General features: G+C 38.8%; 1 protein-coding gene across 3 annotated transcripts in view; it reads left to right on the forward strand.

Moving 5' to 3' along the window:
• LOC104138070 (gamma-tubulin complex component 3) overlaps positions 1–25,208 on the forward strand; it is a 68,319-nt gene that overhangs the window by 30,256 nt on the left and 12,855 nt on the right. For all 3 annotated transcript variants that reach the window (XM_068926885.1, XM_068926895.1, XM_068926905.1), the window contains exons 8-16: positions 2,174–2,299; positions 5,863–5,931; positions 13,045–13,177; positions 14,490–14,656; positions 16,057–16,167; positions 16,570–16,678; positions 21,459–21,648; positions 22,948–23,083; positions 23,963–24,031. In XM_068926885.1, coding sequence (XP_068782986.1) covers positions 2,174–2,299; positions 5,863–5,931; positions 13,045–13,177; positions 14,490–14,656; positions 16,057–16,167; positions 16,570–16,678; positions 21,459–21,648; positions 22,948–23,083; positions 23,963–24,031 — 1,110 coding nt within the window. The remainder of the gene's footprint in view (positions 1–2,173; positions 2,300–5,862; positions 5,932–13,044; positions 13,178–14,489; positions 14,657–16,056; positions 16,168–16,569; positions 16,679–21,458; positions 21,649–22,947; positions 23,084–23,962; positions 24,032–25,208) is intronic.

The raw sequence follows: 25,208 nt of genomic DNA on the forward strand, positions 1-25,208 counted from the left end.
CAAAAAGTGAAATGCATAGTTTTTCCCTGCAAAATTGTATGTTGTTAATAAACAGGGTCTTAAAAAAGTCTTTTTCTGCACTTGTAGAAGTGCAAAGTTAGTAATTCTTCAACACCTGTACTGTCTTAATTACTTTCTGTCTATAAATTAGATTGTATATGGCAAAGGAATGATACAGATTTTCTAGCAAAGTGTGGAGAAAGTGTAATAAGTGCTAGCAAAATTAGCACTACAAGTTTCATTGTTTTTCTGCATAAATTTCAAATCCCACGGGCTGGTTTGAGGTGAAGCACTGTTTTACTTTGAATTCGTAGTTGTGTTAAGTTAGGAGGAACTGGGTCTTTCAGATGGATTGTGTTCAGTAATGCTTTTTCCTGAGACTTGGTGCCTACAATTATTTTTGTGAAGTCAGTTGTCTTGCATCCTTTTTTCTTATTGGCACTCCTGTTGACCTGCAGCACCCAGTGAAGCTGAAGTTATTTGACCAACTGCCCTGCAGATAGAACTTTTTTGATGAAGAAGGTGGGCTAAGATCCTACTCTAATTGTGTGACTACGTCAGACAAAAAAGTAGTTGAAACATATAGTTTTACCTCAGCTGAGCAAAAGTTTGGAAAATACATCATAGTACACAGTCCTTTTCAGAAAGAGGTGTACCTTTCAAGCTGTTTACTCTTGCCAGAGTGTTCTTTAATGTCTACCTAAATATTAGTCCAGTTGGTGATACTCAGCGCTGTAAAAACCAGCAGCTTCTAATCTGGGCTTGAAGATACAAACGTAATAACGTTAAGCCAGTTTTGCTTGTTCCCATTTGGTTCCAGAGGATGCAGAGGACGTGCAATTGTACTTAATGCTTGCCAAGTACTCTTAATTTTAGAATTCAAAATAACACTTTTGTCATCTGGCTAAATCTGTGGGCAAAGTCTCTAGCTGTGTATGATCATACTTGTTTGGACTAGAATTTAACCTAAAGAAATTGTTCAGGCCTTACAGCTGAACTTACAGCTATAGCTAAATAAGAGGGCCAGGGATGGAACTCTGGTCTTACAGCCAAGAGGTGCTGACTGGTTGAAGTCCACACTGCTATGGCTAGTCCACTCTATAGCTGATTTTTGTCTCAGAGAATATGTCTGTACTGCTAACTAAGAAGCTTAGGGAGCTGGCTTGATCTCTAGTTCTTAGGCAATCTGTCTAGCTTCATCATTAGCTCACTTTCTTGCTTTGGTTTGAACTGCTCCAGCTGGCTCTCCAAGACAAAATTGCCTGCAAAGATGAGCTAGGCCTAAGCACTGTGGGTAAAAGTCAGTCTCTGACTCTTGGCCTAATGGAGCAGACATGCTCTTTGTTTTTGTTTGCCAAAAAAATTTGTAAAACCTGGTTGTGTGTATGTTCCTGGCTAATGCAATGAAACAGGGAAGAAGCACATCTCAAGCAGGAGCGGGAGGAGGGGCAGTGTCTTGTGTGTTGGTAATTTAGAGGAAGAAACGTGCTGATTCAGGTGAAGATAGAAATAATTGGATAGGATTTTAGGGTAAGGCAGGCTTGTAGAGGGAGTGAGATGTCTAGTACAAATAAAGTAGAAACAAACCGAAAGAGCTCAGAAATGCCTGTGATTGAATAGTGTTAAAGAGCTATTACTTGTAGATCTGACATAAACTTGAGATTTGATTTGAATTCTCTAAGTTTTGGTTCCTGATGCCTACTATGGCATTGAGTCATTTTTCTTCTATTAAAAGTTTGTTTCACATGTAGTAAGTAGTAACTAACTATTTTCTCTGTGTTCCTTCATTAATTTAAATCATGGACATCTCATATAGAGATCTGAAGTTTTCAGTCTTCTCATAAAATTTCTTCAGATTTCTAAAGACCTCTTTGTTATTGGCAAAATTGCCTAACGTAAAAAGAACGTGTGAATACTGATCCATCAAGATTTCCAAAAGGAAAGATGCCAGAGTGGCCAGTAATTTATTTGTTGCTACTGTCTCTTGGAGACCTATTAGTAGTGTAATGCTGATTATATGTCTGTATTCTTTTTTGGCAGTATCCTTGCTGTAGAATAATTGTGTTTGCTGAACTGGCTTGTTTTATGAGAAACAAAGGCTTTGGGAGAAACCAGGATCGGCACAGTAGATTTGACTCAGACTTATAAATTGTTGTTTCTGTTAACTGCGTAGGTGAGCTTGTCCAAATCTCTCAGAGATACTACAAGCAGACTTGCAGAGTTGGGATGGCTACATAATAAAATAAGAAAATACACAGACCAAAGGAGTTTGGATCGTGCGTTTGGACTTGTGGGTCAGGTGAGTTGACTGAAAAATTGATTTTGCTACAATATTTGGCCTTATTCCCCTTAGGAACTACTGAGGAAAGTGCAGCACTGGAATGATGGGTAGACTTGGAGAATTCATACCTTGGATCATTGATCTTTTGGTTTATTCCTTTTATGGACTGCTGCTGTTGGTATGAGTCAAGGTCTGAAGACAAAGGAAAGGCGTTTATTTTTACTGGTCCTAAGAAGAAGTTGTCCCCTATAACCTGTAGCTGGAAATGTCTCCTGCATAGATTCCATTTTTTTGGAAGCACTTATGCATGTTTATAAACAAAAACATTGCTGAAATGAAATGGTGGCATCTCTGAGGTAATTAATGACCACTTAGTGCTTCAGTGAATGGTGCAGGAGACGTTTCCTGACTTGTCCTCTGATACTGATGTTCGTGTGTTAATACTGCACTAACTTGTATGAAATGCAAATATCCAATTATCTGCCGTCCTTTTTTTTTTGACTACAATATCAAAAGAATGTCAATTTTTGTTTTTATAGGTTCCATCATCATGATTTGTAGTCTACAGTAACTTCACAGCTGTTATAATACCTAAAACCACATTTACTGCTAAGGCATTCTCGTTTCCTCTCACTTGCTCCCTCTGTAAAACTGGATATTATCCCTTCTGAGTCGACAGAAATGTTGTTGTCCTTGCCTCTAGCCATAACATCCTACCTAATCTGCAAAGAAATTGAAGTGCTTCTCCCTTCAATCTAATTTTTCTTAAGAGGTCAGTAGAGATACTATAGTGCTTTCAGCTTTTCTTATATTTTATTCTGTTCCCTTCTGTCTCCTATTCTAAGTAACCCTTTTAGTTACATATAAATAATTATTTTTCTAGTGGTCTAATACTGAATTCCATGTTTTATGTAGCAGTGTCACTGTATATGTATTCTCTTCAGATTCTCCCTCTCATATCTGGGTGAAGTTTCTTATTCTTTATCAAGTAGCTTCATGCTTATGCTTATTTTCAATATCTCTGGCTTTAATCTTCAAGTTTACAGCCAGGTGGGGAAATTTAATTCTTTAGTAAATTTTAAGTATGCAGTAACTTAGCTATGAAGTGCAGGTTTCAGATCCTGAGCAGAAGGCTTTGCAGGTAGTTAGCTGAACCTGCATAGCTCTAATTCTGTTGATTTCCCTTAAGACAAGCTATACTGTATTTCTAGGGCATAAGTATACAAATAAAAACATATATTCTACTCCTGCTTTCAGTATTTGGGCAAAAAATATGCACCATTGGTCTTCATTGCTTTTATAGGTGACAATTTCAGGTGCTGCAAATTTGGCATTAAGAATTTAGCACAAGAATGTATTGTGCATTCTGAAGTTTTTGTTTACTGTTTTAAAAGAATGCTGTTCCCCCTTATGCACACCGCATGTAGGATATTAAGTCTGTCATCTGTTACATGGTGCTGCTGACTGTTTTTTATCAGGCAAAGTGTCAGGTATTGACAACTATTAGGAGTAGAGAGATACCAATGTACTGCACTTTAACATTATAGTGTTCCACCTTTGCTGCTTAGTGTCTAAGCTTTATTCTGTCCTCAGAAAGTAAAAAGAATACTCAGCAATGCAATACACCTTTCTTTGACAGTTTTCTGATTTAAAAAATAAGTCCATTTGAGGTACTGGGAATTGTACGTTTTTGCTCTAGAACAAGCTTTCTGTTTCCTTCCTAAATTCTCTCTTACTGTAGGCCGAATCAGAATTCTAGGATAATGTCCAGTTTTCCATTACAGATTTTTGTTTCCCAAACCGTTGTCTGTGATGAAGGAATTGGCCCAGAGTGCAAATTTTAAACTTCTGAAGTGTCTTGGAAAAGTTCACGGCCGGTTAGATCCTCAATCCTTCTGACCGCTGAAGTCAGCGATACCGTTTTCACATTTTGTATAGATGTATAGTGTCTTGGAATGTTTTGGAGGATCTTACCTGCCCTTGACAAGCACTACCTTAGTAGGCTCAAAACTGTACTGAAGAAGCAAGTGAGAAGAAATGAAAACTGGTGTTACAAATGATGGGATTTCTTTTTGCCCTTCAAAATCCTCTAGAATAGAATGAATTGTATACGGTTGTATTTCTCTTTCTTACACATAAAGTTAAATTGAAGAAAGGAACACTTCTGTTTCCTTTTAAAGGATGTAATGGCAAGAATAATGATTTGTTTTGACTTAGGTAGAAAATGACTCCTGAAAGTAGACCCCGTAACAGAAAAAGGCTTATAGTGCTTATAGTCGTGATTTCTTCCTTGTATATGCAGTTAATAATAAATATTTTACTTTGAGCTCTTGGAGTTTTTTTGTGAGCTTATTTTGTTATTATTATTATTATTTTTTATGAATTACTTTGACTGTAGTGATTTTGAAAGGAGTTGCAGGGAAGGGCCTTGGGGAAATTCTTTAGAAAAATGGTGGGGAGTGGCTGTACACGCTCTTGATATTTTAAGTTTCCATGAATATGTCTCTATTCTGCTCGTAGTTGATTAGAATAGAAAACAAAATCACTTGCTGACACAGTAAGAAATCAGTTCTGAAGAAGAATTTGTTTTTGCACAGAAGAGCTCTTTAAAAAAGAGTGCTTAGGAGCTGTCAGTCCAAAATTTTCAACTCAATCCAAAATGAATGTGCCATATTTTTAATTCCATTTGAGAAAATGTCTTACAGGGATTTTTTTTTAGTCTGTATGCTAGATAAACAACAGAAAAGGCAAACCAAAAAAACCAAACAAACTCCCCAAACCATAGGAAGTTATCAATTACTAAGCAAATATTCTTTCAGGAATTATTTTTGAAATCATGCTTTTCTTTTTTTAACCCAAAATAATTGTACTCAGAATTATTTTACAAAGAGAAATCCTGTCTTTAGTTGAGGCCTGTTGAATTCTGCACATTTTATAGTTTTCTTAGGATTATATCTTCCATGTCAAGTGAAGAATCTTGCATGACTATCAGGTGTTAAAAGGACAAGAATTTAAATAACTTGATCAAGCAGCACTTACAGAGGGAGTATTCTTTCACAAGCGATATGTATTCTTGATTACATCATACAGTCTATATTGTAAATACTATGATAGTTGCCTATCTTTTGTGTTCTGTTATTAGAGGCCCTTAGGAAATTGGATCTCTATTACATACCATCTTTTACACCGCTATTAAAGAGAATATTTCTTTTGGGTCATGTTTTGATTTAAGCTTCCCTGTAGTAATTTTTACTGTCTTAATTGAGATGCTGTATTTTTGTAGAGTTACGCTTCTCATATTTTAATCTGTTGATAGACTCGAGACAGCAGCAACAGAAATTCACTTGCTAATGTGCATGTATTCTTGGAAAAGGACTGCGTTATCTCTTCAGAAAGCACTTATTGTATACGCCCTATTACATGGGCGAATTTTTTAAGACCTGACTTTTGTGCTGAAACTTTTAGCTTGCTTCCTTTTAGGAAATTTCTAACTATCTTCACAATGTGATGCTATAATGAAAGCTGTTCTGCGTTGAGGCAGAAAGAATTTTCCTGATAATTTTTTTTTCTTCCTCTTACAGAGTTTTTGTGCAGCCTTACATCAGGAACTCAAAGAATACTACCGACTTCTCTCTGTTTTGCACTCTCAAGTAGGTTTGGCAGTTCTTATTTAACTTTCTTATTCAGATCATGTAAGGCAAAACAGCTCCTGAAAGGTATACCTGGGTATCCCTTTAGAAAGGGAAGGATGTGCAACAGTTTCTACTGATAGTGGACACAATTCTCTATAGCTTGTACAGGGCTTACTTTTTGGATGTACGTACCAATGAGTATTTTCCTCTTAAAAATTCACCATACAATTTGATGTTTTATGTAAGTAAGGAATGGAATCCTTGTTTCTAAGCCTCTATCCTTTCTTGCTTCATTTCTAGCAGTTTCATTTTGTGTGATATCTTTACTATCATTCAGATCCCGAATATTAGCATGCCATATCTTTGTAAAGGGAGAATTTTTTTTCCAGTATTTCAAGCAATGCATGGTTCAGTAACTAGGACAGTCTCAACTTTTTATTCTGTCTAGTGCAGTTTATAAGTTTTCCTTGCCACTTCCACTGCATTGATAGACTAAGATATTTTAATGTATTATTTTTCGTGTGATATAAACCAACCTGGTGGTGACAATCTGCAGTTTATCTACAAATCTGTATAGGTATGTAAACGAGATCAACGTGCCAGCACTAAAATAAAATTAAATCTCTTTTTGGTACTTACTTACTTTTTTATAAAGGACTTTGAGGGAGTTAATTATTTGTAATTGAGAATGGTCAATTCTTAGAATAAGCTTATTCTTACATAATTGCCCGTTAAACTCTGTCGTTTATGTCACAGGGTTCTGTAAACTTTTTCCACATATCTATTCCTTTTGACTCACTTAGGAATGTCAAACGACATACTCTAACTAATGGAACACGTATCATACTTGCCCTTGCTTGTTCTTCCTGGCTACCATCTAATTACTCTTTTCATAATGTGTGTTTGCTGTCTTGGTTTGCAAGAGCTTAGATTTATTGTAACTTCCAAAAATTTTTGACCGTGAGAATATTGGAATGTGCACACATGTTCAAATTCTGGATGAAACCTAGGTCTAACAGATTCCTCTTTGCTGCTTCACCTCTTGCTTTGTTGCGTTTATCTTAAAAGATGAGACATCTTACTAGTCAGGGTGTCTCTTCACAATGCCAGGGCATTTTTTTTGGTGTCTTCTGAGTATTTTTTTTGAAAAAGCGAGAAAGGGGTTATAGAGAAGGGATTTAATCAACTAGTTGCTCCTGTAGGTGATGAGATAACCTGGTTTGTGAAAATGTGAAAGACACAACATATCGCCTGCAAAGTCTGTATCATACAGTGATAAAGTATGAGCGCAATCTAAGTTAAGGGCTCTTCGATACCTGAATGATGTTAAGAGGATGTTCTGAGAAATTTTTGAGGGGTGTTTATGCAATGTAGTGATTTTGGTTAGCTGTTTATCCATGTCTTTTTAGATGATCCTCCTTTCTTGCAACTCTTGACTGATGTGATGTGTCAAGAACTGGATTTATGACTTTTTTGAAACACTGCTTTCTGACCATTCTATCCTTGCTGCTCCACTAACCCTTAAAAAGGAGAGATGAGCCTCATGGGAGGGGAAGCATGGAAGGTGAAAGGAAAGTTCTGATGTGACTTATTTTCAAATTGCATCTGCCTTCTGAGTCTCTTTTTGGCAAGAATGATCAGACATTTGGATAGTAACTTTACTATCCATTTTCTCTTCAGCTGTCTTGGGAAACACTGTGGATGCTGTTCCCAGGTTGTTGTAGCTATCTTGCAGACAGGACTCTTGCAGCAGTGCAACGCTTACTTGTCTTTAATGCTTATGAAACCCATTTTCTTTAGAGCCAAATGCCTTATCTGGGGCTTTGGAGAAAAATAGTGTTGGTTCATCTGTTCCACTGCAGCTGAGCTATCTATATCATGTCTTTTTTCATTAATAAATAAAATCAAATGAATATTGATTTTCGTAGCCTTACTGATTCTTTATTGAATGGGTGTACAACTGACTTCTTAAAAGTATGTACAAATATTAAATCTGATTATTATCAGATTATAAAAATTATATATAACCACATATGTAATATCAATATATATTTATATAGGATTTAGATTGTTGCTGCTTTCATCTCCTTTACAGAATAAGAAACAAAGATTTTCAGTTTCTTTACAGTAGTTTTAGTAATCTTGATCACAGCTTTCAAAAAGCATATCCTGTTTGTTGTTGCCCAGAAAAGTGCTTTGGTTAGTAATGTCCTAACTAGTAGTAAGAATTCTCCTGTGTTTCTCATTTATCAAACACCATTCTTCACCTCTCATCTTACATTCCCTTTACCCTTTATTTTCCCCACTAAAATGTATGACTTCACCCCATTCCACTGGATGGCTCTGACACTTTTTTTCTAGAGAATTTTATGTTCTTCATTTGTTTTCCCATTATAATATGCTCTAATTCTCATTTTCTACACATTTGAGTTTTTTGAAAAAGTCTCTATTTGCATTTTTAATTGCTGTTGTAAGTCTGGTTGTAAATTCACTCGATCCTTTTTCATAAAGCAGTTTCTGACTGGTCTTGAAGCACGAGATACTTTTTGTAGTCTTATTTTAGGAGGCCAGAACTATCTACATTATAGTAGTTTCAACACAGAACTGCAGTTTGACAAAATTGGCTTCTTATAGTTTCCAGGGACTTTGAGGAGGATAGGTAAAAGAGTGTTCTTTATTTATGATTGTTCTATATTCTATATTTTTCCAGTTGTAGAAAGGAGAAGAGTGTGTGGTTTTTTAAATACCTAGGTTCTGTATATCTTCTAGGACCCCTTTCATTGTCCATTATTTCATTCTTCTATAACTTTAGTAACAAATTCTTTCTCAGCTCTTTTCCTAATCGTGGAACTTTATCCTTGTTTGTTTTAGATAATTCGCCCTGCCTTGAAATTCTTCTATCATAATTTTATACGTGTCAAACATTACTTCAGTACATTACTGACAAGTCTAGAGGTCTGATATCCACGATTCGGAAGGAACTTGGTCAAATTATGCTCTGTGTGTTTTTTTGTTTGTTTGTTTTTGCTCTGGCTGCCAGAGAAAACAGAACATGCATCTTCCTTGTCTTCAGCTCTTTCATCTATAGAGTTATGACTTCCCTGGAAAAAACTTTTTGGGAGATGGCTTTCAACTAGTTGCCCTTAAATGTAATATCTGTTTAACTAAGAAGTAGTATTTTCAGGAGTTTGAGGTAATATTAAAGTATGCAAGCTGCATCCTGGAGCTGTGGTTTCATGTAGCCATGTAATTTAGTTAGACTTTTCACGCATCCCCCTCTCATTCATTTGTATAGCAGCTTCTTCTGTAAACAGCAGTGTATTGGGTTGGCTTTTTTCTATCTAGAAAAAGTTCCACGTTTTCATTAAATTGAATTAATTGACGGGAAGCATTAGGCCACATAGATGAGTTACATGTTAACAAGTCACCTGAACCAAATGGCATTCATTCAAGAAGGATTCTGAAGGATTTCAGATGTGAAATTCTCCTTATTCTCCTTATATGTCAGATGCTCCAACCCCTTAATCACCTCTGTGGCCCTTTGCTGGACTCACTCCAGTGTGTCTGTGTCTCTCTTGTACTGGGGAGCTCTGAGGGAGCTGGCTCTTTGGGCCACAGCAAGGAACTCCATGAAGCTGAGTGTGTGAGCAAATAGGTGTTGGGAAGCCCTGGTGTGGGAAGTACAGGGGTATTTTGCCTGGAGGAAGGCTAATCTATCACTTGCCTCCCTGATGCTGAACTTGGCACCAGGAGGCCCAATTTAGGAACGACTTTAGTGTCCTCTCAGGCAGTTGTCCGCTCCGCATTGTTGGACTCAGCATGCAGTGGCCTATATTGGGAGAACAAGGTAGCGGGTGTCAGCATGGCACTGCAGGAGACCTTGGTTTGCTTCCAGCTGGAGTGCTCTGTGCAGGGCTGGTGTCTGCCTTGCAGGAAATGCATCGGGGAGGTGGAGACTAAGTAGGGAGAAGGACAGCTAAAATCGTCAGGAGTATGGGACAGCTGCTGTTTGGGGAGAGGGGAGACAGGCTGATCCTCTTGAGGCTGAAGAGGAGAGGGCTCAGGGAAGGGTGGCTTTGGTTTCTAAAATTATGAAGGATAAGCTGAATACAAAGTTGTGGGATTTGGTGAATGGCTGTGAAAGGAAAGGAATTTCTCGCTTAAATGAGCGGGAGGATGTCGTAAAATAGAGAAGAGTGGCCAACTTTTGTGATTTGCTTCCTCAAGATATTGTGGCCATCAACAGGTTGAAAAGGGGATTAGACTAGTTCATGGAGGGCAGGTCTGCAAACAGGTACTAAAAAGGCTAAGAAAGGATGACATTCCGAACACAGTGACTGGGTTTAGGGGGAACCCAAGGGCGATGGACTGCAGAAGAGGGGTCAGCTTTGCTCTCCCTGTGCAACATTTCCTTTTGTCATTGCTCAGGATAGAGCAGTAGTGCATCTAGCCCATGTTCTGACACAGGTGGGCATTTCTTATGTTCCTAATTGATGGGGCAGAAATCTTTAAGGAAGTCAGAATTCTCAGGACTTGTTCCAGATTATCCCAGAGGTGAGCAATGCTTGTCAAGTTTATTTTAAAAAGTGATAGCAAATCTACTTTTTTGGAAGACTATTTATAAAATTGTACATTTTAATTGCTTGAAAACGTGTAAAAGATTGTGTCTTAGAAGTGAATGCATATTGCTGTATTGTATTCATGAGGTTATACAGGGGGTTTATGAGTTCAGTTAGCTGCAGTTCCATTTAGCTGCAATTCAGGTATAGATAGTACATAACAAGAATCTCATCATAAGAGTTTTGTATTGTCTTCTCTGTAGCTTTTTATTGCTTGTTCAGAGTTGTCCCAGACATGTTTCTTGCTCTGTAAGTGTCCTTTCCTGCATGTACTGTGTACTTTTCCATCAGCTTTTCTGGTCTTTTCTTTGCAGACTGTTTTTGAATGGTCAGCCTTTTTGAAAATGCACTTCCATGATGAAGATGTTAGCTTATAATTCCTTTTCTAAAGACAAAGGTGTTCTCTTAATTCTGTCTCTTTTATCTCTCTTAGATATTACTAATTTCCATCTTTTTCCAAGATGAATTTAAAAAAAAAAAAAAAAAAAAAGGTAATCTGGACCCAGGGCTATCAGGTCAGTCTACTGCCATCCACATTAAGCTCAGTCTTAAAGGTAGTTAAATTTATTAGTTTCTGCTTTTCTGGAACCTCATTGTTCAGATGATAGTAGAAAACTTCTTAGTTTGCTTTAATTTGTAGCTAGTCAGTCCTTGTGTCAACAGCTCTCATTTCTTTCTTTCTTTCTCTGTGTTCACACTGGTGGATGTGTAGAGAGCTGGCAGGGTTCATAGGGAGAAGTACATTTTGTTAGCAGTCATATTTTTTTGTCTTGCTAGATTAAAGAGGTCCTACTCTTTTTAATCTTTCCTACTTTCTTTCTGCTTGCCTTTGATAGCATTCCCTTTGCTTTGAGGCCGTGGACTTTCTTGAGCGTAGCCCACTAGAAACACACTAAGTTCAATTAATACAACATATTTTGGAAAAAAACCCGTGCTAAATGTGGAAGCAAAATCTGGGGATATGAGTGGGTTGATTACAGCATACAGGAGGAAAGGAAAACTCTTGGAAAAGATGTTATCTGCTCAGACTGCTCCAGGAACTTGCTTCTGTGTTCTCAGGCTGTGCTCTTGTCCTGTCACAGCCAAATCTTCTTAAGAAGGCGCTTGCAGTGGTCCTAACCAGAAGTATATTATACGTTGAGGAATTAGTGATCCGCATAACAGTTGACTTGAGTAGGCAACGGCCTATGCTGTGCCGTGCTTTGCTGTACTGCACATATCACTTGGCCATAGGATAAACTGAGCCAGCTAGTGGTAACAGAGAAGCCTGTAGGCAGCTCCTGCATGGCAGTGGCAATTATGCCACCATTGTGTCTTTGTCTTTAAAAGAAGCAGCATGTTTCCATGTGACCATCCTTTTGTTTGACAGCAGAAATGATGAATAGAATTGTTTACCACCAAAAACGTTCTTTAAGCGTTCTGAAGAACGCTTGAACATCAGCACGGATGGGATCTGTGCAGTGTGTCGTGCCCTGCCTTGAGGTCTGTCCAATGCTGTATAACAGTGTTACCAGCATCTGAAGGGACATAAGGCTATCTGTGCTATCCCCTTTTTTCTTCTCAAGTTCTCTCCAGTAACTATTGTTTTTAACCAATAGCTTATGAAGTCTGAGTGCCTTTGTTACTGAGATCTTTATAAAACGCTTACATTGGTGTATTATAGCACTACATTCACTTTTTAGAAAGCAAAACAGTAGACTGTTCTTTGCCCGTCTCTTGTCAATTGTTGGAAAATGGTCTTAGAGAGGTGAAGTGGCCTTGGCTAGTTATGGGGAATGTTCCCTTTTTAGGAGCGAGGGGGGTCCTAGATTACTTAACCCATCTGTACCTGCGACATACATCTCAAATGCAAATATGCAAATAATTGTTTTTCATTCTCCATGGTGTTGGAAAATGTCATACATGTGGTAGTCGCATTGTAACCATTTTTTCCTATCATATCTTTTAATGTTTGAACAGATGGTAGCAGTTACTTAATCTCATTATATAGCTAACTTCAGTTCTGATGGCTTCTGGAGGAAGGCATTAAACAGGATTTGTCCCGTGTTGGGCTAAACTAAATTGACTGTGCAGTAAGAGAAATTTTACCTCCTGCGCTCTTCAGATTTTTCTTCATATTTTTTTTTTTGTTTCCTCTACTTTTTTTGGAGCATCTCTTTGGTCACCATTTGCTATCTTTCAGGATCTCTGCTTTGTTTGCCTCTGCCCTTCTCTCCTTTTGTGACTGACTAGCCATCACCTTGGTTTCTTTAACTTTCTTAACCTCTTTATTCTGTCTGACCCATTCCACTTCTGTTTGTCTCTGTTCTTTCACCTGCACTTGATTATCTATTTCCACTTGTGTGGCTCTCAAGTTTTAGCCCGATGATTTTATGAGAGCACATATAATAGTGGGTACTTTGAGTATATTAGCAAAAGCCAACTTTAGAACAAAAATTATGAAATACCAGTTCTGCTTCGGTACCTGCCAGTTTTGTTCCTTGATGTGTCTGTCTGTTTCTAATTTGATCAGCTGCAATTGGAAGATGATCAGGGCGTGAATTTGGGACTTGAAAGCAGTTTAACCCTTCGTCGTCTTCTAGTCTGGACATATGATCCTAAAATAAGGTTAAAGACCCTTGCAGCACTTGTTGATCACTGTCAAGGTCTGTTTAAAGTTCATTTAATGTTTTTTTTTTGAAGTTTTATAACTTTATAACTTAGCATGCTAAATGTAGATACCAGTAATATTACTGTTATGTTTTTAGAAATGTTTGAGTAGCTAATCCACAGGACTATCTCTCTTTCTTAGTTTAAGTTGAAAACTGAGGAATTATAGTGCTGTTTTGATATACTCCAACTTTTTTTTTTTTTTTTAACAAGGACATACTTAGGAAGCCCTTTAAATTTTAAGGACACACCTTTCACGCTTTCCCAATTACTTAGTTTTATTCATCTTTCAGAGAATATATCACTGTGGAAAACCCTACTAACACACTGTGAAATGTTTGGCATCTCTCAGACTCTTCATTGTGTATGAATACTCCTCTGTCTTTCCTGATGGCATATAAGAGTGATTTGCAACTTGTCTGCTCATTCATGTGAAACAACAAAACTTTACAAACAGTGTATGGGCGTGTTGACAATCTACAAGGAAGAGCTGGGGATTGGTGTTGGAGTTCACCAAAATTTTGGCCAGCTACCAGCGTATAGGTTTTGCTTCTATCTGAAGGGACTTCCGCTATGCTGCCTTGGAAAATAAATTGAGATTGTGGCCTTTTGGAAAGAGCATCTTAACTGAAAAATCTTAAGACTTTCGTTTTACCGTAATTATTGGAATTGGTACTATTTGAAACAAGTAGGCTTTGCTTCCAAGACATTCATGAAAATTTTGAATGCTGCAGCCTGTGCTGGAAAAAACTTTCAGCTGTACAAGTTAAGAGCAAAACAAGTAGTAGATCTGCTTTTTTGACAGCCTCTTACCTTCTAATTGCAAGTAGACAGGAGAAATTACCTAGAAGGCTCTGTGGGGGACTGAGAAGCAGAAAAGATGTGTCTGGGTGCATGTATGCACACAGAAGGTCTGAGAGACAAGCAAGGACAGGAGAGAAAGAAAACAAGTACTAAGGCTCTTTTAATGACCTTCTGGTGGAAAAAAATCCACAAGTATTAAGTTAACCCTTAGTGAGTGATTTGATGTCTTACAATTTGTGTTGCTCCATGCTAGCATAAAGTAGACAGAACACTGTGTCAGGGCTCTTGATTTACTACTTTAGTAAGATTAGTGATTCATGCTTTAAAATCTAAGCGCTCCCTGTCAACATAAACAATGTATTTTTGCTATATTTTAAAACTGATGTTCAGCAAGCCTTCAGAGTGACATATGGCTAGCTAAATCAATGACTGCAGAAATGTTTAAGTGTGATGTTTTTACTTTTCCTTCATATACTTCTGCTCTTCTCCCCTATGATCTTTTAGGGAGAAAAGGTGGCGAACTGGCTTCGGCAGTTCATGCCTATACTAAAACAGGCGATCCCTACATGAGATCTCTGGTTCAGCACATTCTTGGCCTAGTATCCCATCCTGTACTGAATTTCCTTTATCGCTGGATTTATGATGGAGAGCTGGAGGATACGTACCATGAGGTAATTTATATGTAACAGTACATACTTTATCTCTGTTGATTTGCTTGGTAGGAGTGGGTTTTATGGGAAGCTTAGAGGAGAATTAGGAAAGTAAACTGGGACTGAGCTGTATAGAATATGAGTAGGTTATATATACAGTAGTAACATGAAATATGACTCCTTTTTCTTCATGAATTCAATGCCTGTTGGATGTCCAGGGGATGCGGTGATGCACTATATTGTCTTTAATGAATGATATATTGGGTCCGTTTAGTAGAGGCATGATAGTGGACTAGTAATAGATGCTTGTTACTGAAAAAAGAGACGGTCATCTCCTCTTTCTCTTTCTCTCCCTCTTGCCCCTCTCTCTCATTTGTCTGTCTCCCCCCCACATACACTTCTCTTTCTCCCTCCCTTCCCCTCTTTCACCTTGCCCTCTCAGTCTCCTCCCTCTCGCTCTCCTCCGTATTTGTTTCAAGTAAGGTTCACTTTTCTGTCCTGGTACCTCTCAAACTTGTTTTTCTTTTATTTTTTAAAGATCATTTATTAGCTTTCAACATTTTGTGTGTGTTTAAAAATCTACTTGTGCACTTTAAGAATGTTCTTAATACTGTAATCACTGTGGTATAGCAGAAGTTACAGTTTTCACACTTTTGACACAGTTTTCACACTTTTGACACAGTTTTCACACTTTTGACACAGTTTTCACACTTTTGACACAGTTTTCACACTAAGACAATTGGCCCTTCTTGGTAGAAATGTTATTTGGAGGGAGTAAAAAAAATTCTTGTCTGCAAAATGAATGTCTTGCATGGCAGGATGACAAAACCAATAACGTAGATCATTTCTTATGAAGAATGATGTCTTTCCATGTAGAGATGAGAGACCTTCACATTCTATCACCAGTTCAATTGCAGCAGGATTTCTCATTTTTTGCAATTCTTTCTGCATCTGCTAAAATAGGAGAAAATCCAAAGGGCTTCAAGTGAAAAATAGAATCAATAAAATAAGAGAGTATTGCAATTATATTCTGACCTTGATCTCCTACCCTAACTGTATAACTAGCTGTCTGAATGCTGTCTGTAATGCGGTTCTGTATTTCTTAATGGATGTTTTCTAGATAATACATCTTACTGTGTCCTCTTATTACCTGAGGTAGTCAAGGATTTGCAACTTACAGAAGGAGATTAAATTGTGTGGGGCTGTTCTTTAATATTTTTCCTTCAGAGTTCATATTGATCAAGATGAAATTTCTGTGTCAGTTACCAAGACAAATCTGTATGTTATCTGTAAAATTTTTTTTAGCTTTTCTAGTTAACAAAACAATTCATAAATACTTCTTGGTGTCTCAATACACAAATGAAATACAAGGGGAGATAATCTGTTTCTCTTTTGTTTTTAATATTTTTATCAATCTACAGTTTTTTGTAGCTTCAGATCCTACAGTTAAAACTGATCGGTTGTGGCACGACAAATACACTTTGAGGAAATCAATGATTCCATCTTTTATTACAATGGAGCAATCAAAAAAGGTATGAATAAAAAAAAATCTGATGATGATTTTTTGGCCCTAAGCTGTTTTTTAGATTTTCATTAGGGGAATACAGCTGAAGTTGAAGTATTTGTCTTCAGAATAGCTAAATTAATTGGATTGTTTGTTCGCAGAGGAGAACTATAAGACTATTTCTCCTTTCCATTCTGTAACTGGTTATCTTTGCTTAAGGGAGACTTGAAGGGAAAAGAATTTGCATATAAAACCTTTCTATGTTAACAGTGAGGTTCTGGTTTACTGTGGTTGGGATTGTGAAGCTGAAAGCTAATTGAAAGCTGACACAATACCCTGTTGTCCTTAAGGCTGTGGGGTGTTGTGTCTGTGTGTGTTTGTTTTCTTTTATACACAAGTCATTTTTAAAAATTCATGTTCTTATGTTCAGGTCCTCCTAATAGGAAAATCCATAAACTTCTTGCATCAAGTTTGTCATGATCAGACTCCATCCACAAAGATGATTGCTGTGGCAAAGTCTGCAGAATCTCCAAAAGATGGTAGAGTATCAGTCAGTCAACTTCTCTTTGAACTGAGCCCTGTATAATATATGGTTTAGACTAGAGAGTGGCATTTTGGATAGCGTGGTAGAAAGGAGTACAAAAGACCCACAGGTCTTAAAATATAGATGTTTTAGTAGATATTTGCATTTTACAAAAGCTGTGTTGAGAAGCACATGTGCAATTTGCTTATCTTTAATTTTATAGGTTTGCTGGATGGTTGTTAATGTACTGGAATTTTGAATGAAATTAGACTTGATTAACCGTCCATCTGATTTTTCTTTTTTGAGGTGTATTCTTGAGTGCTGCGGTGAGAGTTTAGTACTAGTGAGTTCTCATCAAATATACTTCGCATCATGTGATTCCATAGTGATCACAGAATCGTTTAGGTTGGAAGGGACCTCTGGAGATCATCTAGTCCAACCTCCAAATGATTTTTTTTTTTTAATTATTCTATTAGTTGTAAATAAGGTAATGCATAGTAAAAACAGAGAGGACAAAAGCCTTTCTGTAATTGCACTCTACCACTATACTGAGTCTGAAGAAAATCGAGTATGTGGAACATTAGTAAAATTATTTTGGAAGATTACTGAAAAGTGACGTAACGTCACTTTCAGAATTCATTCAGATTATATCTTACTATGTAAGAGAGATTTCAGTTTTAATGAATGAGAGTTTAAATACCATTTGCAGTTATTCTTTGGTGGCATATTCTTTGCAATAAGATTAGAGTTGTTATAATGAAAGATAGCAAATAGTAAACATTTAGAACACACAGAAGATTGAGACTTTGTGTAAATATTTAGCAAAGGTGATAAGGTAATGTTTAAAGCGCTGCTACATCTGGGGAAAAATGAAGACTTCCTTTCTTCTGGTGAAATGATATTTAGCTTCTTTAACTGCTTCTTATAACTTGTTTAATATACCAAAAAGAGTATAATTTATTAAGATGTAGGTGACCAAGATAATTTCTCCCATGGTGTTTTGTACATGTTTTATAGGAGTTTAGTGAAGTCATGTTTGCCTAGCCAGCTTTTGCTAAGAGAATTATCTAAATATTTGTTTTCTGCCAAGATCTTTACTTAGTCTTCTAAGAACATTCTTCTCTGCACTTTATGACATCTTGTATAATATTTTTTCTGTTATATCCATTCTCAAATATGATTTTTACTTTGTCTCTTGCCTATATCTAAATTTGAAACTTGATTTGGAAATTAATTTAGGTTAGGTTTTGTATTAACTCCTCACAGCATAGCCTTTTAGGATGAGTACTTTCATGAAAGATGTTTTAATAATAAAATTCAATTCCTGTCTGAAGGAAAATTTATCCAATAATGTAATTTTTCTACGCAGTCCTTGCTTGGTCAAAGATGGCCTTAAAGTGCAAAGAGGGTCAGGGGTAGGTTAACAGGGGCTGTAGATGCATTTGAAATATAAGCTTGCCAGCTGCTCAAAAAAGTCAAAAATAGTCTTTGGCTAAGACTAAAATAGTCTTAGTAAGACTAAAAATAGTCTTTAGCTACACAGTTCTCATTGCTTAACACAGAGTTTTTGACCATGCTTTTCACAGAATCACAGAATCGTTTAGGTTGGAAGGGACCTCTGGAGATCATCTAGTCCAACCTCCCTGCTCAAGCAGGGACCTCTAGAGCATATTGCCCAGGATCACATCCAGACGGGTTTGGAATATCTCCAGCGAAGGAGACTCCACTACCTCTCTGGGCAACCTGTTCCAATGCTCTGTCACCCTCACAGTGAAGAAGTTTTTTCTCAGGTTCAGGTGGAACTTCCTGTGGTTCAGTTTCTGCCCGTTGCCTCTTGTCCTGTTGCTGGGCACCACGGAGAAGAGACTGGCCTCATCCTCTTGACACTCCCCCTTCAGATATTTGTACACGTTTATGAGATCGCCTCTCAAACTTCTCTTCTCCAGGCTGAACAGGCCCAGCTCTTGCAGTCTTTCTTCAGAGGAGAGGTGCTCCAGTCCTCTAATCATCTTTGTGGCCCTCTTCTGGACTCTCTCCACTAATGCTAAGGCCAGCCCTCAGGAAATCCAGACCCTGGAGACAAGAGAGGAAGGCTGGAGAAAGGAGGACTTTCCCTTGGTTGAGGAGGATCGGGTTAGAGATCATTTGTCCAAACTAGGCCACTCCTCATCATCTTGGAAAGGTCCCAGAGCACAGGAGAGGTGCCTGAGGACTGGAAGAAAGCCAGTGTCACGCCAGTCTTCAAAAAGGGCAAGGAGGAGGAGCCAGGAAACTGCAGACCTGTCAGCCTCACCTCCATCCCGGGAAAGGTGGTGGAACAGCTCCTCCTGGAGGTCCTCACTAAGCATATGGAGGACGAGACGATGATCAGGAGTAGTCAGCATGGATTCATCAAAGGGGAATCACGCTTGACCAATCTGATAGCCTTCTAGGAGGGAATGACTGGCTGGGCAGATGAGGGCAGAGCAGTGGATGTTGTCTGCCTGGACTTCAGCAAGGCTTTTGACGCTGTCCCTGGAAGGGACTCCAGAGGTCCCTTCCACCCTTTATCCTCATAGATAAAGTCAGGAAGTGTGAGTTGGATGAGTGGACGGTGAGGTGGATTGATGGCAGAGCAACTGGCTGGATGGCAGAGCTCAGAGGGTCATGGTCAGTGGCGCAGTCTAGTTGGAGGCCTGTAGCTAGCGGTGTCCCCCAGGGGTCAGTCCTGGGTCCAGTCTTGTTCAATGTATTCCTCAACGACCTGGATGAAGGGACAGAGCGCACCCTCAGCAAGTTTGCTGAGGATACTAAACTGGGAGGAGTGGCTGACACACCAGGGGGCTGTGCTGCCAGTCAGAGGGACCTGGACAGGCTGAAGAGTTGGGCAGAGAGGAACCTCCTGAAGTTCCACAAAGGCAAGTGCAGGGTTCTGCACCTGGGGAGAAATAACTCCATGCACCAGGACAGGCTGGGGGTTGACCTGCTGGGAAGCAGCTCTGCCGAGAAGGACCTGGGAGTGCTGGTGGACAACAAGTTAAACATGAGGCAGCAATGTGCCCCTGTGGCCAAGAAGGCCAATGGTCTCCTGGGGTGCATGAGGCAGAGTGTTACCAGCAGGTGGAGGGAGGTGATCCTGCCCCTCTCCTCAGCCCTGGTGAGGCCTCACCTGGAGTGCTGTGTCCAGTTGTGGGCTCCCCAGTACAAGAGAGACATGGCACTCCTGGAGAGAGTCCAGAAGAGGGCCACAAAGATGATTAGAGGACTGGAGCACCTCTCCTCTGAAGAAAGACTGCAAGAGCTGGGCCTGTTCAGCCTGGAGAAGAGAAGTTTGAGAGGCGATCTCATAAACGTGTACAAATATCTGAAGGGGGAGTGTCAAGAGGATGAGGCCAGTCTCTTCTCCGTGGTGCCCAGCAACAGGACAAGAGGCAACGGGCAGAAACTGAACCACAGGAAGTTCCACCTGAACCTGAGAAAAAACTTCTTCACTGTGAGGGTGACAGAGCACTGGCACAGGTTGCCCAGAGAGGTAGTGGAGTCTCCTTCGCTGGAGATATTCCAAACCCGTCTGGATGTGATCCTGGGCAATATGCTCTAGAGGTCCCTGCTTGAGCAGGGAGGTTGGACTAGATGATCTCCAGAGGTCCCTTCCAACCTAAACGATTCTGTGATTCTGTGTGATTCTGTGGTTTTTGAGCACAGGAATGTTTTACACAAGGGTCATCTATCTTTGACATCTTGGTGTATGTTTGTGCTCAGTGTCTCATGGCAGAGAGCTTTGCAGGTCGTTGAATGGAAGTTTGGAGACCTCAGGGTGTGTCATTGAACAAGACCTCGCAAGGTTGCCCTCATTGGAGTGACTTCTTTGTTAGAACTTCTCTTTTCTTAAAGCAAGTTTATTAACTGGGGCTTAAACTTAGCAGAAGAGCATGTGAAATTTAGTTCCGATTATTCCTGGCCAAAATAAATATTGAAACTCACCCTCAAGCAGGCAGTGCACTGGCTTAGACTGATGCCGTAACTGGATCTTCAGTTTCTACTATTAGAAAAATAGTTGTAGAATTAAAAACTGTTGAAAGTGGGAGTATATCCTTTCTTTAACACTGAGAAAGATATGAATCTTATGGTAATTGGCAGTCCAGTACTTGGGGTTTGTTCTACGTTGCCTGGAGAGGTGACATTTGTTTTCCTGCTATCTTGTAATAGCCTTATTTCAGTCTCTTTCTTAAAATGCTTGCAGTTGTGGAAAAGAATGAACTATACTGCCTGTTTTGTGGTAATATCCTACACTCTGACCCCAAGTTGCTGTGATTAAAGGTGGAAAAGAAAACACTAGATTGCTGTCTGTCCCCCAGAGAATGCAAGAATCTTCCTTCCTCTCATATTGTAACTTATAAGTAGGAAATCTTTTCTGTTGAATGTTCCAATTTATTCTTTGATTTTTCACCCTTTGAAGTGACTTCTGATTTAGATCCCCCTGAAAAAAAGCATTTCCCTAACTCCATTCTTTTGGATCTCCTTCAAATGATTTGATTCTATGTATTGCAGTATTTCACCAAATTAAAATAAAATTCACTTTCTCTGTAAAAGTGATGAAACAATATAAGCTCTTACTGGAAGGTAGAGGCTGGGCACAGGTTAGAAGTAATAATATTGAAGTATGGGCTGCTTTAGATTGCTTTCACTTTTGTATAGCTACGCCAAATCTATAGTTAATAGAGTTAGTGGCAATCTCTCTGCTTGTATGCTTCAATTTCAAACTTTGTTTGTTTGCCTCATTTTTGGAAAATAGTTACTTTTTTTTTTTTTTTTAGCGGCTGATTTGTTCACAGATCTGGAAAACGCATTTCAAGAAAAAATTGATGCAGCTTATTTCGAGACCAGCAAATACTTGCTTGATGTTCTCAATAAGAAGTACAACTTACTAGAGCACATGCAAGCCATGAGGCGCTATTTACTACTTGGCCAAGGAGACTTTATCAGGCACTTAATGGACTTGCTCAAGTAAGAGAGCATGAAGGGTAGTTATGTTGAATTTCTTATGCTTACAGATGTGTATGATCAGCACAGAAAATATTTTGCTTTTGCAATTGGACACTTCTAACTATCTTATTACTCAAAGGGTTAACTAAACATCTTTAAATTCCATTTTGGATTTGTTTTCTTTGACTCTGAGGCTGAAATTTAGTTCTCTTTCTTGGTAGGAAGTGAGTACAGTACAATTACAGGATCTCCTGAGAAGCTGCACTGACATAGCTGTCTTTACTCTGGCCCTGTGACAGCCCTTAAGATGTTTGTACTTCTGTTCCTGCCAGGAAATTTAGGCACAAAACTTTAGTTTCTGGTACTCTTATGCCATTTGTGAGCATTGTCATGAATGCTAGGCTTCTGTAATACTTTGAAAGTGTTTGGTTAAAAACATTGTGTCAAAACCTCTCACTGCATACTGGAAATTCTACCGATACCTCACCAGCCTCTTTTGTTTTAAGCACCGAGTTGCTCTCACAAGTATCAGTCTCAGTACTTAAAGCATATTTGCAATCAGGTTGGCTTTTACATCCTGTTCCTATTGCTGAAACTTAGCCTGCCAAAAATGTTTTTTTACAAAACTCACCATTAGTCTATGAGGCTTGCTTTGTATTAGAGCTTCTATTAACTTGTTTGTGCATCAAAACCAACTTTGTCTGGTCACCATTTGTATTGACACGCATGTCCGTGCTTTTTAAGTAAAAAATAACATGAAGCAGAGCTAAGATTGGTGCATGGAGTCAGTATTACATTTGAAACAGAAGCAGTGAGGGGCTTTTCAGCCCTGATCATGGGGGAGAGGAGCTCAAGGCGCTTGCTACTAACATGTCATAGCTCTTCTGAAGGCTGCAGAAGAGGTGGGCTTGTGCTTCTGTCAGCATTTCTAATCCCTTGGGACGACGATCAGTAAGTCTCTCAAAATTACGAAATGTGATTAGTGATTTATGTGTTAATGATGCAGTTCTTGTTCATTTTAGATATAAATGCAACTAAAGTGACAGAGTTTCCTAGCAGTCTTAATAACTTCAAATTACTGACGTCAAATGAGAATGAATTTATTCCTAAATCCGCTGCTGTTGAGAAGTATAGCTGCACAAAAATAGACAGTTTGAAGTATTTTGCTTGTTGATTTTCCCTGTGGTTAAGGCAGGGGTTTTGAAAGTCAAACTATCAGAAAGATGTTTGATTGTATACTGCAATTACTACCAAATCACTACTTGAGAATATCTCAGTGATGTGCCCTGACTTTTTGTTTGTTTGTTTCATAACCTCCAGGCCAGAGCTTGCACGACCAGCTACAACTTTATATCAGCATAATCTGACGGGAATCCTTGAAACAGCTGTGAGGGCAACTAATGCACAGTTTGATAACCCTGAGATTCTCAAACGGTTGGATGTTCGGCTTCTGGAGGTCTGTTGCATCATGGTGGTTCTGACCTGAAATGATAAATAAGTAAAAATGCCTACTTTGTGTGTGTGTGTGTGTGTGTATATATGTGTAGATATACATATATGTACGTATGTATGTGCACATACAGACACATGTATGAAACAAAATTTTCATGGGCATATATAGTACATGTAGTTTTTCCTCTTTTGTTCAGCTGAGGCCTATTTTGAATTATGTAAGCCTCCTTCAAAGGTCTTCTCTTCTCCCATCTCCTGCCCACTGTTCATTTGTATTTTGATCTATGGGAGTATAGTTATTTCAGTGACAATGCAAGGTCAAGTGTTTGAGTCTAACAGTAAGTAATGCTGGTGGCCCTGATTTGGGGTTCTGCAGGCAGCTCCTACTGCTGTTGCTCTTACTAGAATCTGGGGTATGGTTTCTTTGTGACTGGTTGTTACAAAGAGTGAAGAAAATGAAAGTGCATTTTGTGAAGGATGTCTTTGGTAAGAAAAATGTATCAATGAGAAAAGGTTTCGGGCTCCAGCCCCAGAGGTGAGGGTTATCTGAACAAATGTAGACATGTGAAGTAAGCCTATGGTTTAGGCTGAATCCTGCCTCAGAAGTCTCTCTTTCCCTACATTTCTTTTATTAGCTCCAGTGGAAAAAAAAATGATATTACAGACAGCTGGGTGAGATAAATCCCACCCTTATGTCAAACTTAAAATCATTTTTGCCTGATTTCCTGAAGGGTACCTTTTGACAAGAAACTTCCGTGTTGACATTGATGACATGGCACTTATTTTTTAACAGGCTTTGGGGAATGGAAGAGTAAGCAAGACTTCTTCAGCACTAGTACACTCTGGTTAAACACTAAAAGCAAGCATCTTTTTTTACATACAGGTGTCTCCTGGGGACACTGGATGGGATGTCTTCAGCTTAGACTATCATGTTGATGGGCCAATAGCAACGGTAATACCATATACTGCAGAATGTGAACATCTCAGACACCACTTTGGATCACTAAATAGTTTGTTACTGAAATAACCTTTCATTCTGGAAAGTAAGATCAAAGAGTCTTCTTTTTTTGGCATGTAGGACAAACCTACTGTATAAACAGTTGAGCCAAAATCTCATCTTTTATAAGCTAATAGTGAGTGCTGAAAAGCTACATTTAAAACATTCATTACTGAAAATCAGTAATTCATTTATTTCAGCAAAGATTTTAGCAAGTACTTAATAAATGGAGTGTTCTTTTTCTTCTATTATATCAAGGCTGTAGCAGCTAATTTGGGATAATTTGCAAGGAACTGTAGAATGTATTTGAGGAGAGCCTATTTGTACCATTTAAATAAAATTTGATAGGTAGTATTCATTAGAACTGCTGAGAAAATAGCTGAGAAAACTATTGATCAGAATGCTTTTAGCCTCTGTAATGACTTTTTTTTTAAACAATATGTCAGAATGGGAGTCTGACAAGCAAAAAGAATCGTCCATATATTTGTAGTTTGAGAAGAGTGAACCGTTTCGGCTTTGTCCCTTGTTCATCCTTTCTTACGCTTCCTCACTTCCTCCCAGCTAGGACTGAAAGTGCTCAAAACCTCCCCAGAAATAACTGACTCCTAGCACGTTGGTCCAAGTTCTTACAACTGGCCGTCAAATAGAGTGTTGCTTTCTCACCTTACAACATACTGAAACTGGTGAGGGCATCAGAGCAGTACTAAGGACTTTTAAAACTTTTTCTTTAATTGTATTTCAATATACCAAACGCGCCTGCCTGCAACGCTCACGTGTAGAAAAGTACCGAACCTCTCGTGCATTTCTGCCCTGTTTTCTTCCACCTTCTCCCGAATATAGTGTGGCAATAGTGAGGTGGGAACCTTGTGCTCTGGGAATCCTTCCAGTGTTAAAACGAGCAAACAAAATGATGGCTGTAAGCAGGCACAGCTGGAGTGTGCTCTGGGCCAGGCGAGATGCTACAGCTCTGCTGTCAGCAGTGCCCTGTCAGCACTCTGCAAGCTTGCAGCTGCTGTTGCAGCAGGGGCAAGATCCGGAGTGCTGCTCTGTAATGCATGTTTAAATCTGCCTGTGCCAAGCTGCAGTGCTGTTATAACTTTCAGCACTGGATGTGGCGGATGTGCATTTGGGT

Source organism: Struthio camelus, chromosome 1 (assembly GCF_040807025.1).
Source record: "Struthio camelus isolate bStrCam1 chromosome 1, bStrCam1.hap1, whole genome shotgun sequence".
In the NCBI taxonomy this organism is placed as follows: Eukaryota; Metazoa; Chordata; class Aves; order Struthioniformes; family Struthionidae; genus Struthio; species Struthio camelus.